Source organism: Schistocerca americana, chromosome 8, assembly GCF_021461395.2.
Source record: "Schistocerca americana isolate TAMUIC-IGC-003095 chromosome 8, iqSchAmer2.1, whole genome shotgun sequence".
Lineage (NCBI taxonomy): Eukaryota > Metazoa > Arthropoda > Insecta > Orthoptera > Acrididae > Schistocerca > Schistocerca americana.
Window position 1 is genome coordinate 286,032,655 of NC_060126.1, and position 17,510 is coordinate 286,050,164.

Genomic DNA, 17,510 nt, shown 5'->3' on the forward strand with positions numbered 1-17,510 from the left:
CGAAACCACGAGCTGCGGACTGTAGTCTGTCCAGGAAACCTTTGAAAAGTTAAAGTGATCCCTACGTTATATTGTTGATTGCGCTTTTATAAACTTATAGTCTGTCGTCCTTTTAGGATTCATAAACATTTTATTTTATTTATTAGTACTTTTCTGTTGTAATTTCATGTACTGACACGTTCTGTGGCTACGGAGATTTGCTCCTCAGTTTGGTCTTATGCAACTAGACGTGTTAAAAAGAAAAAGAAAATATTAGCAGCTGTAGAAGGGTTTTAGATCTCCCTTACGATTTCTTACCCATGTCATAGCGAATGACTAGTCCACATACGAAGTCAGTGAGCACTCCTGACGGACACATCCTGCTGTTACTGGTCCTCTACTTAAAACAGCGCCCGCCTCCTTTTATAGTGGCTGCCCCACATCTAATGGTCAGTTCTGCATTATATGGTGTGCACAGATTAATTTTATAGGGGAGTGTATAAGCGGTACATTTCATGTGCACTCGCATTTGGCCGTCATATCTGGATGATGTGTGGCTGTGGTCGACTGATCTAGCTACAACACTTGCACTGTAGGTCGCGACTGATTGCTAGATGGAAATGATGGGTACTTCGTGTATGATGGGAGGCCACTCTGAATTCCCGTCCCCCTCTTGGCGGCTCATATGTTGTCACCATCAGAGGTAGCTTAAGAGGTGCTCTGGCATCCCCAAGCAGCGTCCTTTTTCACAGGTTTCTTTTACTGAATGTTTTAGAGTCAAGTATCTTATACCTAGTACAGTGTGTAACATGGCCTCAAGGGGAAACAGTCGCTTTTGACTGCTGGACAGTTGACTGCAATGGATACAGCTTCTCCACCGCTAAAACCTCTGGGATTCCTCCGCCGTGAAGCTGCTGATCACCAAGGGTTTACCATCGCTGTTTTCGTCCGCTGAATTAGTGTTTGTACGATTTCCGTATTTGATTTCTCCGGTACTTACATTCCTGGAAATCATTCCCCTGTCTGAGACCTAGGGAACCGATGGATGAAAGGCTAACAGTCCGCGAGTTGTTACTGTTATATTGTACTAAAATAATTATCATTACACTATTACTAGTTGAAATTACAGGACAAAGAATGATAGCAAAAGTTTAAATATTACTTATGACTGTATTAGGAATAATATTGCTCTGCGTACCCGTGGTCTAGGGGTAGCGTCTTTGATTCATAATCAAAAACGTCTTCGGTCCCGGGTTCGATCCCCGCCACTGCCTAAATTTTGATAAATAATCAGCATTGGCGGCCGAAGACTTCCGGCATAAGAAGTCAGCCTCATTCTGCCACCAACGGCCTTGTCGAAGAGGGCGGAGGAGCGGATAGAGGTTCAGGGCACTATCTTGTCCTAGGGGTGGGAAATTGCCCCTAAAGGCGGAAGAATCAGCAATGATCAACGGCATGAGGATGCAGAAGGCAATGGAAAGCAACTGCATTAAAGACACGTAACGTGTATCCACAGGACATGTGGCCTGTAATTGAAGAAGTGTCATGATGATCTCTCCATTGGCAAAAGATTCCGGAATAGTCCCCCATTCGGATCTCCGGGAGGGAACTGCCAAGGGGGAGGTTACCATGAGAATAAGATTGAATAATCAACGAAAGGGTAACCTTCTACGAGTCGGGGCGTGGAATGTCAGAAGCTTGAACATGGTAGGGAAACTGGAAAATCTGAAAAGGGAAATGCAAAGGCTCAATCTAGATATAGTAGGGGTCAGTGAAGTGAAGTGGAAAGAAGACAAGGATTTCTGGTCAGATGAGTATCGGGTAATATCAACAGCAGCAGAAAATGGTATAACAGGTGTAGGATTCGTTATGAATAGGAAGGTAGGGCAACAGTTCAGTGACCGGGTTGTTCTAATCAGAATCTACAGCAGACCAACACCGACAACGATAGTTCAGGTATACATGCCGACGTCACAAGCTGAAGATGAACAGATAGAGAAAGTGTATGAGGATATTGAAAGGGTAATGCAGTATGTAAAGGGAGACGAAAATGTAATAGTCATGGGCGACTGGAATGCAGTTGTAGGGGAAGGAGTAGAAGAAAAGGTTACAGGAGAACATGGGCTTGGGACTAGGAATGAAAGAGGAGAAAGACTAATTGATTTCTGTAACAAGTTTCAGCTAGTAATAGCGAATACCCTGTTCAAGAATCACGAGAGGAGGAGGTATACTTCGAAAAGGCCGGGAGATACGGGAAGATTTCAATTATATTGCATCATGGTCAGACAGAGATTCCGAAAACAGATACTGCATTGTAAGGCGTACCCAGGAGCAGATATAGACTCAGATCGCAATATAGTAGTGATGAAGAGTAGGCTGAAGTTCAAGACATTAGTCAGGAAGAATCAATACGCAAAGAAGTGGGATACGGAAGTACTAAGGAATGACGAGATACGTTTGAAGTTCTCTAACGCTATAGATACAGCAATAAGGAATAGCGCAGTAGGCAGTAAAGTTGAAGAGGGATGGACATCTCTAAAAAGGGCCATCACAGAAGTTAGGAAGGAAAACATAGGTACAAAGAAGGTAGCTGCGAAGAAACCATGGGTAAAAGAAGAAATACTTCAGTTGATTGATGAAAGGAGGAAGTACAAACATGTTCCGGGAAAATCAGGAATACAGAAATACTAGTCGCTGAGGAATGAAATAAATAGGAAGTGCAGGGAAGCTAAGACGAAATGGCTGCAGGAAAAATGTGAAGACATCGAAAAAGATATGATTGTCGGAAGGACAGACTCAGCATACAGGGAAGTCAAAACAACCTTTGGTGACATTAAAAAAAGCAACGGTGGTAACATTAAGAGTGCAACTGGAATACCACTGTTAAATGAAGAGGAGAGAGCAGATAGGTGGAAAGAATACATTGAAAGCCTCTATGAGGGTGAAGATTTGTCTGATGTGATAGAAGAAGAAACAGGAGTCGATTTAGAAGAGATAGGGGATACAGTATTAGAATCGGAATTTAAAAGAGCTTTGGAGGACTTACGGTCACATAAGCCAGAAGGCATAGATAACATTCCATCAGAATTTCTAAAATCATTGGGGGAAGTGGCAACAAAACGACTATTCACGTTGGTGTGTAGAATATATGAGTCTGGCGACATACCATCTGACTTTCGGAAAAGCATCATCCACACAATTCCGAAGACGGCAAGAGCTGACAAGTGCGAGAATTATCGCTTAACAGCTCATGCATCGAAGCTGCTTACAAGAATAATATACAGAAGAACGGAAAAGAAAATTGAGAATGCGCTAGGTGACGATCAGTTTGGCTTTAGGAAAAGTAAAGGGACGAGAGAGGCAATTCTGACGTTACGGCTAATAATGGAAGCAAGGCTAAAGAAAAATCAAGACACTTTCATAGGATTTGTCGACCTGGAAAAAGTGTTCGACAATATAAAATGGTGCAAGCTGTTCGAGATTCTGAAAATGTAGGGGTAAGCTATAGGGAGAGACGGGTCATATACAATATGTACAACAACCAGAGGGAATAATAAGAGTGGACGATCAAGAGCGAAGTGCTCGTATCAAGAAGGGTGTAAGACAAGGCTGTAGCCTTTCGCCCCTACTCTTCAATCTGTACGTCGAGGAAGCAATGATGGAAATAAAACAAAGGTTCAGGAGTGGAATTAAAATACAAGGTGAAAGGATATCAGTGATACGATTCGCTGATGACATTGCTATCCTGAGTGAAAGTGAAGAAGAATTAAATGATCTGCTGAACGGAATGAACAGTCTAATGAGTACACAGTATGGTTTGAGAGTAAATAGGAGAAAGACGAAGGTAATGAGAAGTAGTAGAAATGAGAACAGCGAGAAACTTATCATCAGGATTGATGGTCACGAAGTCAATGAAGTTAAGGAATTCTGCTACCTAGGCAGTAAAATAACCAATGACGGACGGAGCGAGGAGGACATCAAAAGCAGACTCGCTATGGCTAAAAAGGCATTTCTGGCCAAGAGAAGTCTACTAATATCAAATACCGGCCTTAATTTGAGGAAAAAATTTACGTGGATGTACGTCTGAACTACAGCATTGTATGGTATTGAAACATGGACTGTGGGTAAACCGGAACAGAAGAGAATCGAAGCATTTGCGATGTGGTGCTATAGACGAATATTGAAAATTAGGTGGTCTGATAAGGTAAGGAATGAGGAGGTTCTACGCAGAATCGGAGAGGAAAGGAATATGTGGAAAACACTGAAAAGGAGAAGGGACAGGATGATAGGACATCTGCTAAGACATGAGGGAATGATTTCCATGGTACTAGAGGGAGCTGTAGAGGGCAAAAACTGTACAGGAAGACAGAGATTGGAATACGTCAAGCAAATAATTGAAGACGTAGGTTGCAAGTGCTACTCTGAGATGAAGAGGTTACCACAGGAAAGGAATTCGTGGCGGGCCGCATCAAACCAGTCAGTAGACAGATGACCAAAAAAAAAAGGAATAATATTTGCAGATGATGTGGAGACATACAGAGAGAAAAATTTAATACGGTGGTTTACCTTTTTCTAGCAGCAGCAAAGGTACTAAACCGGCAGACCATCGATTTGAAATGAGCTCGGATGATAGCTAAGGGTATTTGGGCATCGTCGTACGGGACCAGCACTTGACCGTTATGAGCTGGAGTATCACTGGGTAAACGATATACTTTCGCACGTTGCCGATGCTGTCGCTACCTACCTCGCTACAAAGAGTGTTCGACTGATGCTGTGGCGCCGGCCGAAGTGGCCGTGCGGTTCTGGGCGCTGCAGTCTGGAACCGCGAGACAGCTACGGTCGCAGGTTCGCATCCTGCCTAGAGCATGGATGCGTGTGATGTCCTTAGGTTAGTTAGGTTTAACTAGTTCTAAGTTCTAGGGGACTAATGACCGCAGAAGTTGAGTCCCATAGTGCTCAGAGCCATTTTTTGATGCTGTGGTCGTCACATCCTTCAGATCCCTCAGTCATTGCCACGGGTCATGGGATGCTGCTTCTACTCAACCATGCCAATTTTTGGTCATCCCATGACCCGATGTTTGCAATGATTGATAAATGTGAAGGATGTGACGACCAGAGCAACAGTCGAACACTCTTTGTAGCTCATAACGTCAGGTGCTGGTCCCGTTCGACAATGACAGCTGTAGTCTGGCACCGTTCGTTGTCCATGGTTTCACTATAAATGGTTCAAATGGCTCTGAGCACTATGGGACTTAACATCCGAGGTCATCAGTCCCCTAGACTTAGAACTACGTAAACCTAACTAACCTAAGGACAGCACTCACATCCCTGCGACCGAAGCAGCCGTGTTGTTCCGGACTCAAGCGTTTCACTGTAAAAGAAACCGGAATACTTGACTACTCCTGTCTCCAGTGTTGCCATCGGACCCACCGCTGTTCCCGTGCCTGTCCCTGCTGACACGTCACGTGAAACTGCAGCAATAATAGCTGTGCTAACAGTCTTGGGTGCTCCACATGTCATCGCTCGGTCCATTTGGATATACATACATCAAAAAAGTTTTGCATCACCTCGGTTCCGTAAATTCCGGAAGTTGTACAGAAAATTGGAATAGAGATCAACATAAACATCATTTCTGCCCTTTTTATTGCTCGTGAAAACCAGACATTGCATGTTGTACCATCCTATAGCGAGACCTTCACAGGTTTATGGACCGGATTTCTGTACGCAACGGTACCTCTAAAACCTAGTAGAACGTCCTCTTGCATTGATGCATGTCTGTATTCGTCGTGACATACTATCTACAAGTTCATCAAGGCACTGATGGTTCGGATTATCCCAGTCCAGACGGCGATTCCGCGTAGATCCCTCAGAGTAGTTGGTGGGTCACGTCGTCCATAAACAGACCTTTTCAATCTATCCCAGGCATGTACGATAGGGTTCATGTCTGGAGAACATGCTGGTTACTCTAGTCGAGCGATCTCGTTACCCTGAAGGAATTCATTCACATGTGCACGACGGGGGCGCGAATTGTCGTCCATGAAGCCGTTACGGCGCCTATCATGACCACCAGCGGTGTACGTCAGCCCCACATAATGCCACCCGAAAACAGGAGGGAACCTCCACCGTGCTGCACTCGGTGGACAGTGTGTCTAAGGCGTTCAGCCTGACTGGGTTGACTCCAAACACGGTTCCGACGATTGTCTAGTTGAACGCATATGTGACACTCATCGGTGAAGAGAACGTGATGCCAATCCTGAGCAATCCATTCGGCATGTTTTTGGGGCCTTCTGTACCGCGCTGCATGCTTTCGTGATTGCAAAGATGGACCTCTCCATGAACGTCATGAGTGAAGCTGCGCGTCAGCATTCTATTGCGCACAGTTTGAGTCGTAACACGACGTCCTGTGGCTGCACGAAAAGCATTATTCAACATGGTGGCGTTGCTGTCAAGATTCCTCTGAGCCTTAATATGTAGGTAGCGGTCATCCACTGCAGAAGTAGTAGCCCTCGGGCGGCATGAGCGAGGCATGTCATCGACAGTTCCAGTCTCTCTGTATCTCCTCCATGTCCGATCAACATAACTTTGGTTCACTCCAAGACGTCTGAACACTTCCCTTGTTGAGAGCCCTTCCTGGCACAACGTAACAATGAGGACGCGATCGAGCAGCGGTATCGACCGTCTAGGCACGGTTGAACTACAGACAACACGAGCCGTGTACCTCCTTCCTGATGGAATGACTGGAGATGATCGACTGTCAGACCCCCTCCGTCTAATAGGCGCTGCTCAGTCATGGTTGTTTACATGTTTGGGCGGATTTAGTGACATCTCTGAAGAGTCAAAGGGATTGTGCCTCTGTGATACGATATCCACAGGCAACATCTGAGTTTTGAGCGCATATTTTTCGCTGAGAACAAGCCACATCCTAACTCGAAGTGAGTTGGCTGTACGCATGAGCAAAAAGTCTGACCTCTCGCGCGCTAGTCGCGTGGGGCTAGAGTCTGCTAGGCTTTGATTGTGGCCCTCCTTAAACCATCCAGTTCGTATTCGCATTACAGCTGTGGGATGCTGATTAACGTGAACACCAGTATCGCGAAGCGATAAACTGCAATCTCGGTAAGCAGTATTTCTGCCACTGGCGATTTCCGATACAAGTTCACAGACGTTTGCCCTTTTTACACAAGCCTCTCACAAACAACCATCGTTTCAGTGCAATGTCAGTGCAGTGTAAAATTTTCTTACGCATAAAATCTACATCTGCTTTCATGGATTAGGTTCGAGGAAGCTGTTCTGGTTTCAACTTCTTAGCTCCATCGCTTCCTGCGCCCACCTATGTTCCTAACAACTGTAGGGTATATATTGCAGAAATTTCTAGTGTGTCTGCCATCCTGCTCTTGTTGGCATGTTTCTTCCATTTATGGTTATATGTGTCGGTTTTCTCTCTTATTACAAATATTTTAAGGTCATTGCTTATGTCTTTGTTTCTTAATCCACTGTCCTTTAACTCAGGTGAGACCAAAAATTCGGCCCAAGGGCCAGGCATTGGTACGAGTGCCATGCAACTCAACCTATCTGGCACATTTTCCTCCAACACTACGCCACGCTTTCTGACGATGACGAGGGGGAAACGCGTAGACTTGAAATTTCAATGCACCAGTACTGTGGAGGATTTGGTTTTATATTTCACATTCCTCAACAACATAGACGAAAAACAAAACAATGTTTCAGTGTTATACAACCATTTTTGGCCCGCTGAAGACCTATAATTTTTAATAAAAACAAATCTTTCTCACACATTCGTGTATGTTGATCGAAATAATTTAGCACTTTTGCAACCTCGTTATGGAAACATGGAAACTCTGAAGAAAGAAATGTACAAGTCCTGATCAGTCAGTTACATTTCTACTGAAACGGCATACGATCTCTAAAACAGCTGTGAGATTGACAGTGCCCTCAAAACGTGTATTGAGTTAAACTTGTAATTTTTGCAAGGCCACAATGAATTATTCAAACATCGCGATTTCTTTAATACCATTGAGCTTAGGGACTGGACTCTGTCAGAATGTGTCCTTGCTATAATGCGATTTTCTCTTTAAATGCATCCCCAGAAAATCAGAAATAAGTCGTTTATCCGCTTGCAGTGTCCTGCTGTCGGCAGTGTGCAGCCAAGCACACTTAAAATGCAAGGTCAACAATCCATTCTGGGTGTTCTAATTTTCGTTCCTGCACTCGTTTTTCCTTTAAAAATTCAACCAAAGCGAGTTTTAAATTGAAAAATCGTTTCAGGCATGCAGCTTGAGTTTACTTTTCAGTAATATATAAAGTCTCGATACTCTTTGTTCAGTTTCATTGAAAATTGTAGAAAGTGACAGCGGAATATTGCATGAACGTATTCGTCATTCCAAATATGGGTGGCCATCAGCTGTAAACTTGAATGACGACAATGGAAATTTGTGCAGGACCTGCACTCGAACCCGGATTCCGCTTCTCGCTGCTTACTGCTCGCGATAAACGGGAACTGGTGTGTTGCTGGTGAATTAGTGCGAAGGACTAAGAGTGTATGCGACAGAACCATCGATTAGCCGTATTTGTAAACGCGCTTGCTACAGTGCCACACATATGCACTAATGATGATGCTGATGTTTGGTTTGTGGGGCGCTCAACTGCGCAGTCATCAGCGCACATACAAAGTCCCAATTTTTTACACAGTACAACTTTTACACAGTCCAATGTATACAATGTCGCGAATGATGACGATGAAATGATGTCGACAACACAAACACCGAGTCCCCGGGATTTACACAAATGAAGAATATGCGGGTATGGTGTATGTTTACGGCTTCTGCGAAAGTAGTGCTCCTCCTGCTATAGAAGAATACCATCGGTGCCTTCCGAATCGTCGATTTCCTGATAGATTGTTTGCCACAGTTTTCAACACAGTATGCAAAACAGGTATTCTTCCAATGTCCCATTTTTCTTTTGAACGTGTAGTTCAACGACCTGTTCAGCAACTGCAACATATTGTTGAAATGGTGCAGCCTAGTCCTATCGCCAGTCCACGGCAGCTTTCCGCACTAACCAATGTCCAACAAACACGGGCATGGCGAATATTACTTGCAGAAAACTAGTAGCCATTTCACACACTTCATCTCCACAGTCTTCACACTGACGACAATTTCACAAGACTTGACTTATGTGACTGGTTAAATGAAACTCTTCATTTGCTTCTATTACTACCATTCGCTGCTGAAGCCACTTTTACACGGTTTGCAATCAACATCACACGTAATAATCGTTGACCGTCGCAGGAAAATCAATGGGCTACAGTGGAAACCAGTTTCCAAGTTCCATTTTAGAAGGGCGAATGACTGGACAGAACGGGCTTTTTTTTCCGAAGCTTGTCCACGTTTTACGAGACATGCTGTGGAATATCTCAGCCGCTCTTATCCTAATCGCTGCGTTGGTCATGGTAATACAATTAATTGGCCATCAAGAGTCCCATACCTTACGCCATTAGATTTTTGTTTATGGCATTGGATGAAGGCTGAGGAGTACAAACGAGCGGACAATACGCGACATGAACTGCTTGGTCGCATCAAGGGCTCTTCTGTCGTCATTATGGAAGCTGCAGAGGCACTCAGACAAGCGACACAACATCGTCTCCCACAACTACACAAATATATTGAAGTTTACGGTGAAATATTCGAACATCTATTGCGAACCATGCTGCATGTGTAATGTGACATCAACGATAACGTTTGGAGACGGATTTACTTGTTAATATACGTATTGTCCAACTGATACTTCGTGAAACGCATGCTTTAACGTTTACTTACTGTTGTATATGTGTGCTAGTTTAAACCTGAGAATGTACTGAATAACACAGAAAATAAATATCAGTTTACATTGAATTCAGAATATGGCATATGTCCATATGAAATTTATTGCTCCAAGTAATAGCTTGTCACACCTCTGAATGTTGACCGTTGCTCCTGACACACGCTAAACACGGTGATTCAGTTGCCCCTACTACTGGCTTTCATGCAACCTGTAATGCGTTCTAATACCCATGTGCAAGATTTTCATATTCTTCGTTTGCTACGTGTGAACTATTAGTCATACAGAAGAAAATGAATAAGACGTTTTTGTCATCCTGGGATGCGTTTTCGCTAGAAGCCGTAGTTTTCGAATTATTCAAGGAAAACGTACAAAAGTAACCTTCACACGCATTTTTCTTGATTAACTGGAAAGCCTTGGCCTCCAGCACAAAATTTAATTACATTATGTTTCCTACAAAAAAGGCCTGTTCAATTTTTTTCGGTACAGCTTTCCGCTTAGCGAAAAACATAACATGAAAATCTCGCATGCGGGTAGCTGAAGAGGTTACAAGTTGAAGGCGTTGCGGGCTGCACAAAACCCAGTGACATGGGCAGCTGAATAATCCTGTATAATAAATTCAACAGACTTGTGAAAGACTCAAGCTTGTTCAACTCCTTGGTTAGTTATAATGTCGTACTTACTTCGTTTATTTCTTATTTTTCTTACAAATTTAGTTTCATTCTATGAATTTTAAGGTCTATATCAAGTGTCATACAATTCCCATTTTTAAATCCATATTGTCTTTAATTAAATTTTGTTTTCTATTATACAAACCAACCTGAAAGTGGTAATCATCCAAATGTATTTCGACTTTGTAACAGTTACGTCATATATCATACAACTGAGGCAAGGAACACATACTAAGCCGCACTATATCGCTGTAGACCATTTCTCAACTCTTACTAATGTCATCAGCTGCGGTAAAGGTTTTTTATGTTTAGACAGATTCTTGAGTCATTTAAATAGTTTCATCTGCGCTTCTAAATAATGTGGATTTGTCGTCCTACACGGTGTCTACTTGACGATCGATTTTGACCTCGCTGTCTGCTTGAAGTACCACGCGATAGCAGTTTGGAAAGGCATGTCTTAGGTACACAACGTTTTGCTAATGAACTTTCGTATCAAAAACATGTAATTCTCTTCAAATGCTACCTGCGTGCTTTCATTTGGACTAATGTGAAAAAGGGTAAATGGTATTAGATGAAATTGAGCCCACAGTCATTTGGTGACACACACACACACACACACACACACGCACACACGCGCGCGCGCGCAGTGTTCAGTCACGGAGACCCATCTGCTATGAGATTGACTGTCTCTAATAGCATGAACAGATGCAGTTGTGAGGGTAATGGAATCTCTACTTCGACAACATGTTGGAGGAGAGGCAGCCCTTAATAGTAGCTTCCCGGCGGAGGTTCGAGTCCTCCCTCGGGCATGGGTGTGTGTGTTTGCCCTTAGGATAATTTAGGTTAAGTAGTGTGTAAGCTTAGGGACTGATGACCTTAGCAGTTAAGTCCCATAAGATTTCACACACATCTGAACATTTGAACAATAGTAGCTTTATAGGAGAAATCTCTCCATCACTTGGCGCTTGCTTCGTACAGTGGTATAATGAATTGTATTAAATCTCTTACGGTATGTGCAAGTAGGTGTTCTTTTGTTTTCTTCTGACGTATGGGATAGCCCAGCATCTGGTTTCCCTTTTTGATAAATTGTTTTCTCGCGAGAGCCGACGAGGTTCATGTACACAGGGCAGCCTCGGTGGAACTATATACTCAAGACCAGGGGGCAATTTGACCTTATTAGCCAGGACGAATATAGTGTCTCATCCAGTAACTCACTCAGGAGCAGTGGTGGAAGAGCGAATAGTGGAGGTGGAGGCGTGAGAATGCGAGTTCAACAGCCTTTCAGGATAATATGAAAACAAATCTTACACCATTTCGTAATCCACTTAGCTGTAGAGCACAACTTACATATATGTGAAGTTTCATACATACGGTGATTCACATTTCCTTTTAAAGGCTTCTAGAGATTGTAGAAGGGACTTTCTAGGTAAAGTTTTGATAAGGAAATCATTTCCGAAAATGTTTCGTTTGGATGTAAAATAAGTTTAAAGATTGGACTGTTTTCGTATCTCCCGCTTCAGCGCACGCATACAGCGGAGACAATGTGCTCTGCCCTTTGAGTTCTACAGGTGCACTCTTCGTCGGGTTCTCTACTGCGTGACGAAGGATTTCCTCTTCAAAGTCAACAATGCGGCGCCTCCACGGAGCACCATAGTCCACGCTCCTAGTGGAGAACATACCAGTTTTTAAGCCATTGTTGTATTCGAAAAAATGGCATGCGATTTTATAATTACGGCGAAGACTGACGATGGTATCATCTTCTCAGTGTGCCTTAAGTGAAACAGGGGATCCCATTTTCAAACTCATTTCGTATATAATCGATACGTCCCAGATATGAGTCTTCATTAGCACTTTACCTACTATGTCCTCTCTACAAACCCTAGAAACCTGTAACAGGAATTGTGAAATATCTTGTAAAGAGCGAAAAAAATTGCAGCCTACTTTTCAGTTCAAGAGATATGCTCACCTAATTTAACGTCTTAGAGACGCTGGTACGGTGATAAAATATGCTTCTCCTTTTCTACACATTAAACTTCACGTCTGCGTTAGTTGTGCCCTTGTCAACTATGATACCGCTGAGTTCTTACTGTTTAAGCTCCATCCATTTTCCTTTTCATATTCCTGCGTGGATCACGAAATGCGATAACATGAACGTAATTTTCAGTTTGGTACCCCTTGATAATACCCATGAAGGCGCATTTCGGTAATAGGTAGAGATGAGTCATGCAAATAAGTTTTGAACCAAGCGTATAAATTTATCAGATGATTGTGCACCAAACGATTCAGTAAGATACAGAGGTCTTCTTGCCATGATATTTCCTATGAAGATTAACTTTTCGCCCAGTTAATAAATAAATAAATTTGTACATAAAGCCAAATTATGTTGAACTTTTCCGGTATGACTGACTGGTTGCCCCACATAGACGAGTTCTTCTTCTGCTGTCGCTATAACTACGAACATAAAAAGACTGAAAAGGAAATCTCGTCACGTTCCTGCGTTCTGAAGAACAGTTTCATATGATAAAGAATTGCTGTTCGAAAGTCTTGCAGGCCATTATGAATTATTTGTTATTGTTGCAAAGGACAAAAACATTATTTCCAGTCAAAAGCTTCACTTTTGAGAACGATAGAATCAGTTAACGTTGCACACAAAGTGAACTACGTTTGCGGTGTTGATTTGCTTTGTGTTAGATCTCGATTTGTTACAGCTCTTTGACATATACACCCACAAAAAACGTTCTGAACAAAATATGGTGCTCCTTTGAAATTTACAGATGGACATTCGGTTGTAGAATTCCATTTCTTATCGAGATAAATCACAAAAGTAACCATGCTAACGTAAGTACAAATGATGTCAGTGTATTTTAGTAACTTGTTACACCACTAAAACTGAACAAGAAAAAAAAAATAGCACTTGGTCACACTGTCACTCATTTGCCAAATTTGTGTCGTTGTCACGAAAAAACTAGATTTTATGTGAATGTGCACCCGCGAGTAAGGGTGACTATGATTGTGCTTGTACATTTGGTATGTACGTTCTTAGTGGTTGTGTTAGAGAGCAGTCTAGTGTTTCAAATGCAGTTATCTTTTATGTTGTACGTATTTTTCAGATTTTCTTGGTTGCTGTGTTCCTGAACGCTGTTCTAGCAGCACCGCAGTTTAGCCCGGGAGACGCTACAAGTCTACTGGAGAATGACTTCAATGGAATTGACCCATGGCACTGGAAGTATGTCACTAATGTATTATGATTAACACACACGCTGTCACACTTAATGCTAATACATTTAAATAAAACGTTTCCTATGATTTCTCATTAAACATGGAGACTGTGCTCAGTATAGTAAAAGTAGAGAAATAATGACAGTCTCTCAACTAATCACACTGTACATAGACCTTAAAATAAAATACGGGACACTGGTGCAGAGACTATGTTGTGAGGAAACATTTCTCCGGCGTTACAGATGTCGAGAAAACCAAGTGTGGTTAAACTCCCCATCGAAGACAAGGTTACTTTATCATTGGGGACAGAGTATAGACTCACGTTTGACAGATATACCGGTTCTGTTCTGTTGGAAGAAAATGAAAATGAAAATGGTGCGTTAGAGATGTGATTCTCGCACCTACAGAATGCGAGTCCAACTCCTTAACCATTATACAATTTACCATCGTTCCATGGAACCAGCAACCTCCTGGATTTCTTACTCCTTTCTGATTTTTGAACCTATGTCTCGCCACGATGTTATTCAGCCTGTATCCTCCCGTATCTGTCTTTCCTAGGTAAATCTTATTTTCTTTTATTTTGAGCAGTATATTTATCACCACTAGCTCAGATTTATCACAGAACTCAAGGAGGTGTCGTCTCTTTTATTCCGAATGGCTATAATATATACTCTGTATTTCTTTTCTTTTTCCTTTGTCTTCACCCTCGTACTACAAAACTAATCTAATCTTTCTCCTCTCTCATCTCTACTACCGGGCCAATATTCTCCCTTGATGCAATCTTTTTTGCTTTCCCACCTACAGTGTTCCAACCCCCACGATTATTAGATTTTCATCTCCTTTTCCTAACTGAGTTAGCTATTCAATGCCCTCACATACTCTAATTCTTCATCGTATGTTTTTGACGCTGAAATGTATACCCTAACTGTTGTTCAAGTACAAATTATTGTTCTTGGCGTTGGTTTCCTGCCAATTCTGATGAGAATATATTTGTCACTGAATTGTTCACAACACCTCAGTCACTACCATGAGTTTCCTATTCGTAACGAATCCTACTCCCGTTTTCCTGAGACAATCTGTTTTAACATTCACGTAAATAATGTAACCTCCCTGACAGACAAATACTTTAGTGCTGGCTTGCTTTTGTAAGTCACTGTCATTGTACGTAAAGTTCCGTGTTAATATGCGTTTTCAAAAAAGTGTTGAATCTAGATCAGTTTTCTGTAGTAACATGGATATTTGAAAGGAAGTCATAAAATAAGATACGATTTTCAATGTAAGTAAAATAAAACTAATTCAGTTCTTTTCTTAGAAAATTATCTATTTAGTTTTAGTGCATTCTTGGCTCAAATTACAGTAATGTAGGAGTTTTCAGCAGCAGAAAGTGGTATAACATGAGGTGGATTCTTTACGATTAAGAAAGTACAACAGAAAATGAATTACTGCGAACAGTTCAGTGGAAAGTTGTTCTCATCACATTCGACAGCAAATCAACGCGGACTGCGATACCTTAGTTATACCTGCTAAGGTCGCAAGCAGAAGATGAATAGGTAGGAAAAGTATATAAGGATACTAAACGGGTCAGATGACAGATGTCAAATGAAAACCTAATGATAATAGCGACTGAACCGCAATTGTATGGGAAGGAACAGTGTTACGGGTTAATATGTGCTTGGCAGTACGAATCAGAGAAGAGAAAGACTAATTAACTTCTGCAATAAATTTCAGATGGTAATAGCGAATACTGTGTTCAAGAAACAAAAGAGGGGGAGGTATGCTTGGAAAATACCTGGAGACGCTGGAAGATTTCAGCTAGATTACATAATTGGCAGACAGAGATTCCGAAATTAGATACTGGATTGGTAGCGATGAATTGGGGATTTTCCCGTACAACAATTTCACGAGTGTACCGTGGACATAAGGAATCCGGTAAAACATCAAATCTCCGACATCGCTGAGGCTAGAAAAAGATCCTGCAAGAATGGGAACAATGCCGACTAAAGAGAATCGTTCAGCGTAACAGAAGTGCAACCATTCCGCAGATTGCTGCATATTTCAACGTTGCGCCATCAATAAGTGTCAGCGTGGGAAACATTCAACAAACATAGTCGATATGGGCTTTCGGAGCCGAAGGTCCACTCGTGTGCCCTTGCGGACTGGACCACACGAAGCTTTACGCCTCGCCGCGACCCGTCAACATCGACATTGGACTGTTGGTGACTGGAAAGATGTTGCCTGGACGGAAGAGTCTCGTTTCAAGATTTATCGGTTGGATGGACTAGTATGGGTATGGAGACAACCTCATGAATTCATGGAACCTGCATGCCAGCAGGGGACTGTTCAAGCTGGTGGAGGCTCTGTAGCGACGTGGGGCGCGTGCAGATAGAGTGATGTGGGACCCCTGATAAGTCTAGATACGACTCTTACATGTGACATGTACGTAAGCATGGTGTCTGATCACCTGCATTCATTCATGTCCATTGTGCATTCCGACGGACTTGAGGATTTCCAGCAGGACAATGCGACATCCCACACTTTAAACACTTGCGCTGGCCTCCATACTCCCCAGAAAAGAACATCATTGAGCATATCTGGGATGCCTTGCAACGTGCTTTTCAGAAAAGATCTCTGCCCCCCGTACACTTACAGATTTATAGACAGCCCTGAAAGATTCATTGTGTCAATTTCCTCCAGCAGTACTTCAGACATTAGTCGAGGCCATGCCAAGTCGTGTTGCGGCACTTCTGCGTGCTCGCGGTGGCCCTAGACGATATTAGACAGTGTAAAATATGTGCAAGAAATTTGCGTGCCTCAACGATACAGATAGCCGTACTGTAGGTGCAACCACAACGGAGGGGTATCTGTTGAGAGGCCAGACAAACGTGTGGTTCCTGAAGAGGGGCAGCAGCCTTTTCAGTAGTTGCAGGGGCAACAGTCTGGATGATTGATTGATCTGGCATTGTAACACTAGCCAAAATGGCCTTGCTGTTCTGGTACTGTGAACGGCTGAGAGCAAGGGGAAATTACAGCGGTAATTTTTCCCGAGGGCATGCTGCTTTACTGTATGATTAAATGATGATGGCGTCCTCTTGGGTAAAATATTCCGGAGGTAAAATAGTCCCCCATTCGGATCTCCGGGCGGGGACTACTCAAGAGGCCGTTGTTATCAGGAGAAAGAAAACTGGCATCTACGGATCGGAGCGTGGAATGTCAGATCCCTTAATCGGGCAGGTAGGTTAGAGAATTTAAAAATAGGTTAAAGTTAGATACAGTGGGAATTAGTGAAGTTCGATGGCAGGAGAAACAAGACTTTTGGTCAGGTGAATACAGAGTTATAAACACAAAATCAAATAGGGGTAACGTAGGAGTAGGTTTAATAATGAATAAAAAATAGGAGTACAGGTAAGCTACTACAAACAGCATAGTGAACGCATTATTGTGAGCAAGATAGACACGAAGCCCACGCCTACTACAGAAGAACAAGTTTATGTGCCAACTAGCTCTGCAGTTGACGAAGAAATTGATGAAATGTATGATGAGATAAAAGATATTATTCAGGTAGTGAAGGGAGACAAAAATTTAATAGTCATGGGTGACTGGAATTCAAGAGTAGCAAAAGGGAGAGAAGGAAGCATAGTAGGTGAATATGGATTGGGGCTAAGAAATGATAGAGGAAGCCGCTTGGTAGAATTTTGCGCAGAGCATAACTTATTCATAACTAACACTTGCTTTTAGAATCTTGAAAGAAAGTTGTATGCATGGAAGAACCCTGGAGATACTAAAAGGTATCAGATAGATTACATAATG

The 17,510-nt window shown here is 42.5% G+C and overlaps 1 protein-coding gene across 1 annotated transcript in view; it reads left to right on the top strand.

Annotated features, from left to right (window-relative positions):
* The window catches only part of LOC124545098 (flexible cuticle protein 12-like), a 36,360-nt gene that overhangs the window by 3,616 nt on the left and 15,234 nt on the right, over positions 1-17,510 (top strand). The window contains exon 2 of the mRNA XM_047123910.1: positions 13,595-13,710. Within this exon, the coding sequence (XP_046979866.1) occupies positions 13,595-13,710 (116 nt within the window). The remainder of the gene's footprint in view (positions 1-13,594; positions 13,711-17,510) is intronic.